Here is a 15941-nt window from a genome sequence, read left to right as displayed (position 1 = left end):
AAAACGCTCTTTCCGTCGAAAAGACTTGAATATTGTTGTTTTTTTGTCCGTTTATTTATGACCTATTTATGGTAATTTGCAGGTATTTTGTGATAAATATGACAAAGCTTGCGGAAATTATTTGCCTTGCCTTTCTGTTTGTAAAATCAGGTTGGTAAAAACGTTTTGTCTTAAAATTAAACAAAGTATCTAATTGCTTAGTTTTAATTCTGAATATATTTAGTATAAGTTACTATGCAAGTCAAGCATTTAAAAATGTGCACCCGGCGCAAAATAGTTTTACAATCTATTCATTAAGCAAAAATCGGGCGAGTCGCCAATAAATTCATTCACGTAGACATACTTTTCTTTATTCTTGTATGTAGGCAAGTGCGAAGAAAACAACACTGTTCAACCGCTGCCGAGTAACATCTTTCACTTCAGCCGATCCAATGCTGGCTTGAGATACAGACTTTCTCTGAAACTGATGACTTATTACGAAGCTCGGGACACTTGCACACTGGCGGGATCAATCCTTGTCGAACCTCGAACAACTCAACAAGGACAGTTTCTGTATGATATGTTGATCAAATCCAAAGAGTCCTGGAATATATCTCGAAATCTTAACTTTTGGATCGGCCTTAAATTAAACAGAACCAACAGAGAACATCAATTTTGGATCAGTGATAATACATCTCTTGCAAACACAAAGTAAGTGTTTCTGTTTGTTCTCTGATTTTTTTATATGTCATTTAACTTTTTATTCATGAATTTTATCAAATGTCACTTAACTACGTGGTGTAGAATCAGTTGTATAGGGGTAGTTAAGACAAGGTCCTGTAGAGAGAAAATACCGGTGTTCCCGTTGCACTGTAATATACCCTAGTGCAGTGGTCTTCAACCTTTTTTATAGGCGACCCCAATTTAAGGGAAAATGAAATCAGAATTTGCATGCGACCCCATTTTATCAACACTGAGAAAAATGTTTTAAGTTATGCTGAAACGAAAGAACAAGTACACAAACTATACATAATTACAAACAAATATGGCGATACAAAAGTATTCCGAAAAAATGGCTATACAAAAGTATTACGAAAATAAATTTTAAGGCGTTTCATTTAAGACATAAACCCAATTTTCGGAACACAAACTTGTCAAATTGTTCAACACTTAGTTTGCACTGTTGGTGAGATGGTTGCGCCTGTATACTGTCCGCAAGTTTTTGAAGCCGCGGCTTGACTTTGCACAAGCTTAACCGCATGTCATGCTCCACTTCCAATCGATTACGATGTTTCGTTTCTAATACACTCGTTGCACTAAATCCTGCTTTACACAGCCACGTGGTTGAAAACGGGATTAGAAAAATTTGACATAGTAGGGTACGTTACATAAATAACTATTCACTCATTCTGGTGTCACCTTAAATAATACAAACTTATAGTGTTAAGTCATAATTCACGTTGTCCAAACCCATTGTTACGCGATAAAGGCATTTTGTGCTTTTTTCACTACCACGATTTAATTGCAACACGAGGTAGCAAGCTGTACCACAAAACAAGAGCAAAAGTTGCGATCTAAAAGAACATAATATTAGTTTTATTTTCTGCAATCAATTTTAAAATGCAATAAATTAAAGCGACTTATTGCGACCCCAGAAAAAGTTTAGGCGACTCTACTTGGGGTCGCGACCCATAGGTTGACGACCACTGCCCTAGTGCAACACATACCCCTTTTCGTAGGGCTTGAGTTAAAGGGTGAAGATTCATGACATGTGATTACTAATTACCATGCGATAAAATTGCTCACAATGTTTTCACAATGACCCGATTTTGCTGGGGATGAAATTATTACTTTTGGCAATGTGGTGTATCTTTATGTTAACCAGACAGAGATAACAGGAAGTCATTGTAGACTTTAAAATTTACATATTGCTTGCCCCTACAACTCTTTAGCTCATGGTTTCCAAAAGAAAGAAAGAAAGAAAGAAAGAAAGAAAGAAAGAAAGAAAGAAAGAAAGAAAGAAAGAAAGAAAGAAAGAAAGAAAGAAAGAAAGAAAGAAAGAAAGAAAGAAAGAAAGTACATCATACATTTTGATTTAAGTTTTGAACTCATGTAACATCTTTGAATTATAGGCGCATGTAACATCTTTGAAATATATTTTAACAGCTTTTTGATAAATATGCCTGGGATTAGGTTGATATTCCGGTTTCCGTAAAAAAAACATAAGTGTATTAGATCACCGCTGGTTACTGTCACTATTAACTATATCTGTTTTTTCACAGTTACAGCAACTGGGCTAGGGCAGAGCCAAGGACAGTCGGTGCATTTTGTGTTCAGTTGTGGGGAGATAAAACCTGGAAATGGGATGATACTTACTGTGATACATATAGCGCTTTCATATGCCAAGACCAGGGTAAGAGAAAAAAGAGCGAAATTTGTTTTCATCCCAACTTAAAACAACACGGCCATTTACCTTCATGTCTATTATTTATATTTAAGGATCATTGCGTTTAGTTATAATGTATTATATGTGTCTATAAGCGATAGGTTCGCACATTAGTGTGCCCGCGATCGGGTTTTGTAGACAATTATATAGGACTAATTTGTTATCTCTAACGAAGAAAAGTTCGTGATAGTCTTGTGGCATACCAGAGTTGTAAACGAGTCCGAACCTGAAAGTACGAGCCCAAAACCCGGCTTAAACCCGAATCATTTTTTGAAAATTAGCCAGTTTAGATCCAAAAGTTTGATCGACAGGCATGCACATTAAAGCCTCAGGAAAGACCAAGACAACAAACGCAATAGACAATTGGTCGTGAATAAAGCGTTTTAGGACTGTTTGACATTAGATCAGGTCAAGCAATTGGCTACTTAGCTAAGTAAATTTATTTAAAAAAATGTGTAAAGTCAGACCCGAATCAAGCCCGTTTTTTGAAGAAACCTGAGCTCAAACCCGGCCTGGCACGACTTACAACTTTGTGGCATAAAAAAAAGCTTTCTTTGCCTTTCCAATACTACGAATATACTCCGTTCGCTGGAAAAAATGATAAACACTGTCCTAGATAATACACAATAACGCTGTTGTCATTTTTGGTTTTAGGGAGTATGTACAAACTAGTTGTTTTGATACGTCAAGTAGTATTCTAATTGACTTCCCAATTAACTTTGAAAGCAATAACCAATTCATTGCCTTATTTACTTACTTTTTCAGACCCTACAACTTACACCCCGCTTCAAGCTAAAGAACTAACACAGTCAATAGTCGGACTCCAGAACAAAACAAACATAAACCAGGGGACTGTAAGCTTACTTTCAAGTCAACTAAGCACACTTCTTGACGTTTCATCGCAAAACTTTGACGAACAATCTTCCCATGACGTGCTTGTTGCCGTCGAAACCGTCACCAATCACTATAACGTGTCACAGGTTTGTGATATTTAATATTCAATGATAATTTTCATGTTTACGAAGTAAGTCAGCATTATGGAACTAAAAAAAAAATTGTCTAGCACCAGTACTTCTTGAAGTTAAAAAGTTTAGTTAAAATAATTTAACTGGGTAATCCTTGTCACATTATTCAATGGAAATAAAGAAAATTGTCAAGCACAAGAACTTCTTAGAATTAAAAAGTTTAATTAAAATAAATCTAAGACAAAAGTCAGATTGATGTGTACAGTTATGCAATGTAATCTGTGTTGTGTGTTAGGGTAACTTGAGAATCAATCGCAAAAATGTCGGTATTGAAATCGAGGACCTGACTAATGAAGCTGAGTATACTGGAGAAGGAGGTACAACTTTAGGGGAACCAGTTAGTGGCTTAGAACAACAAGCCAGTGAAGTTTATCTCTCCCACAATCTTCTACACGAGGCTCGCAACAAGTACAATCTTAATACACTTCAAGTTGGCGCAGTCCTTTACCGAAAAAACTCCCTTTTTGTGGAGCAGCAAAATCAAGTGGTCGGTAACACATTTGGTGAAGGCCCGACGCGTCACGTGACAAGCGACGTCATTAGTCACGTTTTGTCCGTCGAGGTGAAAAACGCCGAGATGAAAGACCTCAGCTCAGCGGTGATAACTCGCCACGTGGTGCCGCTAACACGAAGCGGGAATTTTTCAAGTGACGTCACAAACACGTCAAGCGACGTCATGCAGCGACGAGCCACTGTAAAGTGTGTTTATTGGGATTTAAACAGCGATTTGTGGTCCGAGGCTGGATGCGAAATGGAATCACGTGAAAACGTCACGGATGGGTACGAACTAATCACGTGCTCGTGCAATCACATGACACCGTTTGGCGTGATTTTGGTGAGTAAATGTCAAAATTGTTTTGAAGTTAGTTTTAACTGGCTATGCTTTGCCAAGTTTCGAAAGAGTTGTCTTTTGTTTATATGTAAATTAAGTAGGAAATGGCTGTGTTGCGCTGTTTAGTAGAATTTTACTGCTGTGAAACGTTAAAATGCCTGTATAGCTATCCTGTAATTATTATAAATGCATCACAGTTTCTACCAATCTTGCGTGTTTTAAAATTACAAATGTATTTCCCTTTGCGATACAGATATTAAATGCATTTTTCTTTTACAGAGTATAGATGAATTCTATCACCCTCCCTACCTCATTTCCCTTACCATCGCTGGTTGTTCAGTTTCAATTGCTTGCCTCCTAGCAACCGTATTTACTTATCTTTATTTCAAGTAAGTCACAAATCCCTAGCTTAGGAAAATCAAAACCCCTGTTTCTCAAAAGCACCATAAAACATTACACATGGCAAGCTATTCTATAACACACAATGACTGTTATTTTGATCGAATCATTTAGGGCAGGGGTGGGCAACCTGCAGGCCCGCGGGCCACATGCGGCCCTTTGATTAAAGTTGTGCGGCCCGCAGAGACACTTGGATTTCAAATGTTATGGCAAACGAGTCCAACTTTATATTTTTTTGAGCGGATTAGTGCGCCAGGTGCTATTTTCTACGACCTGACAATACGCTGCTTGAATTAAATGCGAATTTTACTTGTAGCAAGGCATTTTTGGTATGCAACGGAGTAAAATCACCTTATTTTACATAAAGGTGCGGCCCGTGATCTAATCATCGCAATTGTATTTGGCCCCACAGTGAAAAAGGTTGCCCACCCCTGATTTAGGGAGTTTGAAGTTCTAAGTCACTTTTATGCACTTCAACCTTTCAGTTTTGCAAAGTTTAAATACTGCCATTTGCATTGAGGTTTTGTGACACCGGTTGTAATGGGAGACTTTTTAATTTGTAAGCACTTCTAGTACAATAATACTTCAATGCTTATCAGAATGCGTACCATTTAGGCTTGGTTAACAAATAGTTAACAAAACCTCGAGAATGCAATAAGAGGGAATTACATAATTTCAAATTTTTATATTTTTGTGTGTGTATTTAAATACCTTTATTTCTTATAGTTTGCTTTAAAAGTTTACCGAGTCGCACGCATATATTCAAACTGTTGTCCATTGTAATTCTACAGGCATTTAAGAAGCAAGTTGCCCCAACAAGTGTTGATCCATCTATGTTGCTCTCTTCTTTTCCTCAACATTGCATTCCTGATCGGAATCGAGCGGATGGAATTTCCCACGTTTTGTTTTGTCATTACTGTTATCCTCCATTATGCAGTCCTCCTCTCGTGGGCATGGATGTTGGCAGAAGCTGTACTGCTCTTTCGAACCCTGGTTCTCGCGAAAACAGGAAGTGGACACGAAAATAGATTTATTTGGATTGCATCTGTTTTGTGTTACGGTAAGACTTTAGTATGGAAATTGATGTCATGTGAAAACACCGATAGATATGCGGGTATCGCTTACTTAATTGCAAGCAACCTACTGAAAAGCTGTTTTAACAGTAAGCTTGGGTGGGTTTTCATAACGTCATGGTACCCGATACCTGTAGTTCTCAATCCATCACATAAACCACTATTCCGACTGAAAGAATACCGTTGACCAGTTACATTTTGAGCAAACAAAGACAATGTGCCATTTGGCCTGAAGTATGTTTCCTGAAAACAGAATTTTCTGAAATTATGCGAAAAAACTACATAGTCGACTTCCTGGGCCCAACCTAAAACCACCTGTTTAGAACCAGTACCCGAAACGTAATATGCTGGCAAACCATATTTCCCAACAGTCATGTCCAAACTACACTTTGTACTACATATTGCGTTGACTTCTTTAGATTGACTTTGTATTAAATTTGATGTCTGAATCACAGATATACAACACTCGCTTTAGCCAGGACAAATGGGTTAATTTTACTTCACCTACACGCACCCCTTTAAACTATGACATTCGTCACACGCTACATGGTGATTAATCGACGAATCAGGAAACTATAGGCAATGATGTCGTAACACACGTGACTGGTGCAAGCGAGGGGCTTTCAGCGTTTTGACAAATCGGTGTATAAAGGGTAAACGAGGTTGCTTTAAGCTCTCTACGTAAATGGAACTTTTAATCTAAACTGTTAAAATTTCATCTCACCAAGCGTGTGTAGGCATGACTTATGTGGCACTGTTTTTGGTTATGTGTGGAGATGCATAGTTTGTGATTCTATTGTTGGCCACTTTCCCCCTGATGAATTCGTACAGGTTGTGATTGGCAACGAGCAACAAACGCTGATGTTAGGCTATCAGAATTGCTTTAGGGCGGTTTCTAAATGTGGTTTGCTTTAGTGCAAAAAGAGAAATTTGCTATGATTACCACCCTTTTAAGTCAAAAAGCAGTCGTTACATTCCCAGCTGTTTGCATAGGTCCTGTAAAACAAATTAATTTAAAATAGTCTTCTTTGATTTAAGCTTCATTTTCATGCAGGTGTTCCAGCTGGTTTTGTGGCAGTTTTGGCAAACACATTGGACCTTGCAGATTACAAAAGCGATAGATACTGTTGGATCACTTCCGCTCCTCTTTTATATTCAGTGGTTATTCCTGTGGGAGCAATTCTTTTTACCAACCTCATTATTTTTGCCATCATCATGTACAATATTACGTTTCGATCAAAGGTGGGTTTCAAAGGATGAACTTTTTTCAACTAGAAAAATATGTATAAGACTTTATTGGTAAAATAATAGTTCTTTATTCAAAAGTAAGCTTGTTAAAAAGGACTTGCCATTTTGTTAGGGTAAATAATAACCGCACCTTAGACTATACGTTAAGGGTATAGAGCTATTCTTTCCGTTTAGAATTTTCGCCAGAACATCGATTTGCAACGGATTTCTGTGGCAGTCCGCAGAGCTCTGTGTATGATCTTTGTGTTGGGACTGCCGTGGATATTTGGTTTTATGATGTTGCTAAGTAAAGACGACGATACAAAAACAACTTTTTCTTTGCTCTTTACAATCTTCAATGCATTTCAGGTAGTAATCTTGTCATGTTTTATAAATAATGGCGTTTTCTGTTTACGGTAAAGAAGTTCTCAGTTAATTCGAATAATTTTTATTAAATGTGGCATCAAATAACACTTAAAAATAAATTAAGTGAGCTTAATTACAACACAACTTTGTTCTTTTCATGTTTCTTGGTTGTAACATAACATATTAGGTTGTTGCTGTTTAAAGTTTTTTTTTGCATTTAACCTCTTTGGACAGACGTGAAAAACTTCAGTAGAAGAGCATAAAAAATTTGCCTAAAAGTTTCATATGTGGCAAATATTTATTACCACAAGCGTTTAATCATCACTCATGAAAACTTATCGTCTGCCTTTATATCTTACGTTCCAAAACTTGTAATATTTCAAAAAAGCATGTTTTCTGTAATTAAATGCCAAATTCACTTGTTTGAATCGATACTTACTCTATTCTGTAATTATGTTAAGGGTTTGTTCATCTTCGTGTTATTCTGTGTGCGACAAGAATCCGTTCGTTCGGCGTGGACAAAACCATTTAGCCAAAGATACGGGAAAACTCTCAGGTTGTTTCGGTCCAGGGGCCCACCTCGAAAGCTTACTGGATCTGACGGTGCCACGGTACAGAAATTCAAACGGGTTATAAGAAAAGAGTATAAGAAAATGTTTGTTCAAAACTCGAAATCTGGTCCCGAGCGAATTAGTAACATAAACAAGTTATTTTAATATAAAAATATACATTAAAAATGCAAGTTTGAGCTCGTTTTATTGATTCAAATAGGGATTTGTTATAACATTTCAGGCTAAATTGCCCTTAAGATTGCTACCCGTCTAGCGGTGGTTACGACAGACGCTTTATTTGACCACACAATCCAATCAAAGTTAAATTTTTAAGAGTATACATGGTAAAGGCTTACGTTGCGAAGAGCAGCATAAATTGCAAGTCATTGTGACCTTACGATACAGGAAAATGAGCGGACGAACCAGAGTAGAGAACCGAAACGTTCAGCTCCAAACAGAAATGCAACAATACATACCAATGTTTCACTACCGAGTATGGATGAAGTGCAGGTATGTTTCTAAACTGATAACAAAACTTTTTTTGCTGTGTTCGAATCGTTTAATGTTTTGTGATTAATATTATTGCAATAATGTTAAATATTTTAATTAATAAAATGGATTTAAGTTTTTAGAACATCAGGTCATTCGACCTTACTTTTGAAATGTTTAATACTTTTACAATCCTAAAAACGAGTGACTTAATATAAGCTTAAACATACTAATATGAGGCCCAACATGACCTTGAACCATCAAACAACGAGCCATGGGCGTCCGCATATAGGGACAAATGGGGTCAGCTGACCCCCCCTGGAAAATTGTTGGATGAAAAATGAAAAAAAAACTGCAGCAAAATTCGAACAATAAGTTTGGATACACTTCCAATAAATGTTTTTGATATATATCAGAGCGTGGCGCAAATCTATCAAAAGATTGGGAGAGGGGGTAATTTTAAACATTTGCCAAAAATAAAACTATTTCCGTTACCAATAGGCAACTTTCTTTTTTGTTGATACCCACGAAAGAACGAGACAGTTCTAAACCGAAAAACTTTTTACTCTGTGGATACATCGATATCCACATAATCATACGCTTGCTGTTCAATTTCTTTAGTTTACTGACAAATGCAGTTATATGGTGATTTGTGGTTCGTAGATATCAGAATAATTGATTTTGGGGATTAGTGCAGAATGCTCAAATCTTTTTAGGCTCATCACTGCAAATCTCAAATCACTACATATAGGCTACTGGTAAACTGCATTTACAGCTTGCCACACTTCTACCAGTCCTTGCCAGATTGAAACTAAGCTATTTGAACAATCGCTAATTTTCAAATTTGCTGTTGATATAATCACAACTCATAACTTTTTTCTGTGTATGGTTTTAAAGATTATAGACTCCCAAATACCATCGCGTAATTGAAATGCTTCTTTTTCTCTGTTCTTACCTTTATTTACTATCTCTTCTTGGAACTACTAGCTACTACTACTAGCAGTCGGTCGCTGCGGAAACCACACAGTTATGACAAAACAAAGTGCATTATTACCCCAAATGTATATATTACACCTTGCGCAAAGTTCACTTGAGCACGATAATAGTATGCAGTAAAACGATTATATAACTCTGTGAATTTGTGCTCTGGCCAATTTTGATAAAAATCCGTAGAAATATAAACACTGATAAAATGATAAATTGTCTGGATGGTGTAATGGTCAAATTTTCAAGAAAATTTTGCATCCGGCCGAAAGGGCAGAGTGAACCCACCTTGACCCCCCCTAACCGAAAACCTGCGGACGCCCTTGCAACGAGCTGAGTTTTTTTTGTGTGTAGTACGAGCATATACACAAAGACTTTAACTGCTCTAAAAGTTATACCTAATGAAGAATCTACATTGGAAGATAAGTTTTAGTTAAAATTTATGTTTAAGTCAGTAAGGATTTTACGTGGAAACGCCCGCAAGTCGTTAATTTGTCCGATCTCAATCTTTGAAAACGCCACTTTGTGAGCATTTAAAATGAGTAACGGTGTTGTGTGCAAATAGGTGGATCACAGGCGCCCTCCAGTGCCTAAAAAACCGTTACCGCCTCCGCCGCTTGAGAAGCCTAAACCTTTTCGAAGCGGATGGAACTGATTGCAACAAGTTGATGCTTGATCGCACCATCGCACCATCGGAACATTTGTTCTTTTGGAATTTAAATTTGTCTTTGTACTTGTGTTTACCATATCAGTAGTAGTGGTTCGTCCCGGGGCTCCCTCCACCTGTTTGGTCCAGTCACCCCCAAGTGGCTACCGCCACCTGGTCCCGTCACCCAAGTGGCTACCGCCACCTATTTTGGTCCCGTCACCCAAGTGGCTACCGCCACCTATTTTAGTACAGTCACCTGTTGGTTGATTATGTCATGCGGGTATTAATGTGGTCGTATCACCATTGTTCTGTGAGATCGCGACCGGTCGCGAGAGAGAGAGAGGACTAGAGCCGGCGGCGGTTTTTGTCGCCGTTCGCAAAAGTCGGAACTTGGTTGTATATAAAGCGTGTGCGTTGATTATTTTGTTAGTCTAGTTTTCATTTGAGAATGGAGTTTATTCATCCATTTACGTGTGTTGTTGCGGGTCCGACGGGTTGTGGAAAGACTTTTTTCGTTTCGCGTTTGATAAGTGAGAACTTGGTTACACCGCCTGCGGAGCGTGTGGTTTGGTGTTACGGTGTAGAATTTGTTCGCGGTCTTTCAACTGAATTTGACTCTTCGAAGAGAACACTTTTGATCATTGACGACTTGATGAGTGAATGCGACAAAAGCGTGACGAATCTATTTACAAAGGGAAGTCATCATAAGAATATAAGCGTGATTTACATTGTGTCACAAATGTGCTATAGACCGACCTCCGATAGTACATGACCTAATTCACAGGCGACGTTATCTTGCAATCACCGGACGTTCATTGTGCGTGCCAAGTCTTTTGTTGCAGGCTGCAGCCTCACACTGTCTTTTCCTTTGTTTTCGCCCAATGTATCAGTCTTATTGTGTCGCCCGTCACTCGCCGCAGCCGTTATTGTTGTAAATGTTCAAGTCCAGCAGAGTTAACGTTTTGACCCTAGCCATTGTGACTCGAACGATATAAATAGGCCTGTTTTGTAAAACGAGTCATTATAATACAAACTCGCGCTGGTAGAAGTTTATACGGTAGGGCGTTTAGCGTATGTGTGTTTATACAATTGTAATTTGATATAGTGGTTTAACTTACAATCGTTTACTGTGTCTGTAAGTAATCATATTTCTTGTATGTTGATTCTATTTGAATAAGGCAATAAAGGTGTAGGAAAAGTGGTTATTGCTGATCAGAGTACACGAGCGTTAGTTGTTAAAGAACTTCCGATAGTCAGTCCCAAATCTTTTGCGTAACCGTGCAAACGGGAACGTGACATCTGGGGGCTCGTCCGGGATACTGACTTAAAAACGCGAAGTTGAACACTAACCCCTGTAAGATCGGCAATGATGTCTATAAACCGTTATGTGGAGGCGGAAAAACAGATGGGACTGGTTGACCAAGACTTGCGTCAATACGTCGATGAGCAAATAAATAAGGAAGAAGAACGTGAGGAAAGGAGACTTAACCGTGAAGCCGAGACTGAGCGAAAGAGACTTGAGATCGAGCTGAGGAAACTTGAGGCCGACGCTGAACAGAAAAGACGTGAAGATGAGCAAAGAAAACAAGAAAGGGAAGAGCGGCAACAAGTCCGCGAGCACGAACTGGCTATGAAAAAGCTTGAGGTGGAAGATAGACAAAGCCGCGAAGAGACCAGAAGCACTTCGACAACGTGCAGCAGTAACGCTGGTGCCGGCAAGTGTCCAGAGCTTCCCAAATTTGTGGACGATGTGGATGACATGGACGGATATTTGCTGCGGTTTGAGAGATACGCAGAGAATAGCGGTTGGGAGAGAAGCCAATGGGCGCCATGGCTCAGTGCACTGCTGACGGGAAAAGCGATGGGAGTATACTCTCGACTGTCAGCAGAAGAGGCCAGGGACTACGAGGTGCTGAAACGTGCGTTGCGGGAACGGTATGGATTACGCGAGGACGGATACCGCCACAAGTTTAATAATGAAACCCAACAGCAAGGCGAAACGGTTTCCCAGTATTTCGTGCGGTTTGAAAATTACTTGGATAGTTGGGTGGAAATGGCCGGCATCGAAAAGACCTACAAAGGGCTTAAGGAACTTTTCCTTCGCGAAAAGTTCCACAAAGACAGTTACAAGGAACTGTCGCTGTACATGAGGCAGCACTCATCAAACGATTTAAAGGAGTTCGCGGAAAAGGCCGATAGGTTTATTGGGCCGTTAAAAAAGACGATTAGCGGGCACAGCTGCGACACGAAACATCCCCGAGCTGCTGTGTATTATTCCAACTGTGGTAGACCAATGCAACCAGGCGCGAGTCATCCTTTGTTGGGCCCCACTGACCGCCGATGCTTTATCTGCAACGCTCAAGGACATATTGCAAGAGACTGTCGTTTGAGGAGAACCGAAGAGGGGCCACATCACCAAACAGACAGAGCAGAGAACGCCTTGGTTGTTCAGGTTCGGAACCAGAACCTTAAGGCGACAATGGGTCGAGTAGGACAGAGATCGGTGGAAACGATTCGCGATACGGGATGTACCTCAGTAGTGATTCGTAGGTCCTTAGTCTCAGATCACCAACTAACGGGAAAAGTGCAATACGTCCAGGGTTTCAAAGGGAAGGCTGAACCTGCACCGGTGGCGCTCAATACAGTCGACACGCCCTATTACTCAGGTACGGTTGAGGCAATTTGCGTGACCGACTTAAACGTCGACCTAATCATTGGCAACGTACCTGGGACCAGAAATTGGGGCTCACCAGATCCAAACTGGAGTGCCGCACCCGTGGAAACCTGTGCAGTTGTCACACGATCCGCAGCACGTGAGCGGGGCCAAACGAAACCCTTAAGAATATCTGGCTGCAAAGGATTCGACGTTATAAATCGGGAGTCTTTTCTACAAGCCCAAAATGAAGATGCATCATTGGATAAGTTTCGGGACAAGTCAGGGACAAGGTCACAGGGCGACGGTCATGTGAAGTTTGTTCGAAAGGGGAACCTCCTGTACAGAGAGTTCTGGCATCCTAAGTTCAACTATGGAAAGCCAATTCAACAGCTGATGGTTCCTATGGCTTATCGATGCAAGATAATGGAGGTAGCTCATGACTCCATGATGAGTGGCCATATGGGTATAAAGAAAACGCTAGACCGCATTCTTAGAAATTTTTACTGGCCTGGTGTAAGAGGAGATGTTCAACGATTTTGCAAATCCTGCGATGTCTGCCAGAAGACGATTTGCAAGGGGAGAGTTGCAAAAGTTCCACTTCAGAGAATGCCAGCAGTCGATGAACCATTTAAAAGAGTTGCAGTAGACTTGGTCGGCCCAATTCACCCACCAAGTGAAGAGGGGCATCGCTATTTACTGACTTTGGTCGATTACGCCACCCGGTATCCTGAGGCAGTGCCGTTGAAGAACATCACTACAGAGGATGTGGCGGAAGCGTTGGTTGATATTTACAGCAGGGTGGGCATTCCATACGAGGTGCTATCGGACCAAGGAACCCAGTTCATCTCCAGCTGCATGAGGGAGGTCGAACGGCTTTTAAAGGTGCGCCATCTAAAGACTACTCCGTATTCTCCGCAATGCAATGGGTTAGTTGAAAAATTTAATGGTACTTTAAAGACAATGCTGAAGCGACTGTGCAACGAGCAGCCGAAGCAATGGCATCGGTATGTAAATCCCTTACTGTTTGCTTATCGTGAAGTACCCCAGGAATCCACTGGGTTTGCGCCGTTTGAGCTTCTGTATGGTCGAACGGTCAGAGGACCGCTTCACATCCTCAAGGACATGTTCACCAACGAGACAACAGATCCAGAAACCATGTGCAGCTACCAATATGTGTTTGAGCTTCGAGAGAGACTGGAAAATACCATGCAAATCGCCAAAGAAGCAAGTGTGAGGGCACAAACCAGGTACAAGAAGAATTTTGACCGCAAGGCAAGAAGGCGGACGCTTAAGGAAGGTGATCAGGTTTTAGTTCTGCTCCCTACCGATAGCAACAAGTTGCTCATGCAATGGAAGGGACCGTTTCAAGTCGAAGGGAAAGTTGGAATCAATGACTACCGCGTAAACGTCAAAGGTAGTACTAAGCTTTACCACATTAACTTATTAAAGGAATACGTCCAACGAGGATCAACAGAAGAAAATGGATCGACGACAAGCGACGCGCTGGTAATGAGTGCTTTGTGCCATAATGAAATTCCCGACTCGGTGGACGACGACGAATTGCTGGAGTTAAACTTGGGAACCCACCATGAAACAACCGATGACCTGGTCGTCAGTGATTCTCTCACCGACTCACAGAAGCAAGAAGTCAGGAAGATTGTCGAAGCACATGTAGAGGTATTTTCTGAAAAGCCCGGATGCATGAACTTGGTTGAACACAGTATTCAACTTACCAACGAAAAGCCCATACGATCGAAGCCCTACGCAGTACCTTTTAACGTGCGCGAATCATTACGAAAAGATATTCGCGAAATGTTAGACACAGGAGTGATAAGACCTTCAACGTCATCATATGCGTCACCGGTGGTTATTGTTCGAAAGAAGGATGGATCAAACAGGATTTGCATCGATTATCGAAAACTTAACAAGGTAACGGTGTTTGATCCTGAACCTATGACAACGGCCCAGGATGTTTTCCACGACTTGAGAGACGACAAGTACTTTTCGACGATCGATTTGACTAAAGGATACTGGCAAGTAAAAGTCACTGACTTGAACATTTACAACAATAACGGCTGCGGCGAGTGACGGGCGACACAATAAGACTGATACATTGGGCGAAAACAAAGGAAAAGACAGTGTGAGGCTGCAGCCTGCAACAAAAGACTTGGCACGCACAATGAACGTCCGGTGATTGCAAGATAACGTCGCCTGTGAATTAGGTCATGTACTATCGGAGGTCGGTCTATAGCACATTTGTGACACAAACCCGTTTTTAAAAGAAATGTTTCTTTCGAGAAAATTTACGTTAAACAAACACAAATGTGGCGACAATAACAAGCAATCCAAACCCAATTACATTCGGCTGAGATAATCTGCCCCAACATTTTCGCATCCTTTAATATACTCGCAGCGAATGTCAAAGTTTTGAAGGTACATTGCCCAGCGCATGATTCTGTCATTGTCAAATTTGGCGTTTTGCAAAAAGGACAATGGTTGATGATCTGTTTGCAAGATAAACTTCCGTCCGTATAGGTATACCATGAATTTTTTAACCCCCCATACGACTGCTAGGCATTCGCGCTCGATGGTGGAGTATCGTCGCTCTGCACTCGATAACCTTTTACTCGCATAGCTTATTGGAAAGTATTGTTCATCGTGCATTTGGAGCAGAACGGCCCCAATACCCTCGCATGAGGCGTCGGTCCGTAAAACAAATTCACGTGTAGTGTCCGGTAGATGTAGAATTGGCTTGCTTGACAATACTGATTTAAGGTTGTCAAAGGCTGTTTGTTGTTCGTCGCCCCAATCGACGGTATCCGGGTGACCCTTTCTGGTAAGATCCGTTAGCGGCACAGCTATAGAGGCATAGTTTGGAATGTAGTCCCGATAGTAGCCGGTTAACCCCAGGAACGATCTGACCTCCGTTTTGGTTCTTGGCCTTGATGCGTCTTTTATTTTCTCCACGTTATCCTGATGCAAGCCAATGACATTTTTCCCGATGTGATGCCCCAGAAAATTAACATCACCTGCACCCAGGAGACATTTGGTTGGTCGTGCAGTTATGTGGGCTTGCGCCAGTCGCTTAAACAACTCTTGCAGCGTCGTAAGGTGCTCTTCCCAAGTTTTCGTATGTACAATGACGTCGTCTATGTAATGTTCCACGTTCCTCATACCTTTCAACAACTTTCGCATCCCGCGTACAAACGTTGCACTGGAGTTTTTCATCCCAAATGGCATCTTGCAAAATTCGTAGCATCCATCC

At 40.6% G+C, this 15941-nt stretch overlaps 2 protein-coding genes across 2 annotated transcripts; both read left to right on the top strand.

Annotated features, from left to right (window-relative positions):
* The first annotated feature begins 376 nt into the window (after positions 1-376).
* On the top strand, positions 377-10110 carry LOC145214035 (adhesion G protein-coupled receptor E3-like). Its single transcript, XM_080082462.1, has 11 exons — positions 377-690; positions 2262-2392; positions 3191-3405; positions 3686-4285; positions 4562-4671; positions 5473-5741; positions 6809-6996; positions 7177-7350; positions 7809-7958; positions 8304-8408; positions 9937-10110. The coding sequence occupies exons 1-11, from the start codon at positions 467-469 to the stop codon at positions 10024-10026; spliced, it is 2256 nt and encodes a 751-aa protein (XP_079938588.1). The 5' UTR covers positions 377-466; the 3' UTR covers positions 10027-10110.
* Positions 10111-10361: 251 nt separating this feature from the next.
* Positions 10362-14764, top strand: LOC145212901 (uncharacterized). Its single transcript, XM_080081146.1, has one exon. The coding sequence runs from the start codon at positions 11387-11389 to the stop codon at positions 14762-14764; it is 3378 nt and encodes a 1125-aa protein (XP_079937272.1). The 5' UTR covers positions 10362-11386.
* The last annotated feature ends 1177 nt before the right edge of the window (positions 14765-15941 follow it).

This window comes from Phallusia mammillata, chromosome 2 (genome assembly GCF_965637545.1).
Source record: "Phallusia mammillata chromosome 2, kaPhaMamm4.hap1.1, whole genome shotgun sequence".
Classification (NCBI taxonomy): Eukaryota; Metazoa; Chordata; class Ascidiacea; order Phlebobranchia; family Ascidiidae; genus Phallusia; species Phallusia mammillata.
The sequence above is the reverse complement of the archived record's forward strand: the minus strand, read 5'-3'. Positions and strand labels throughout refer to the sequence as shown.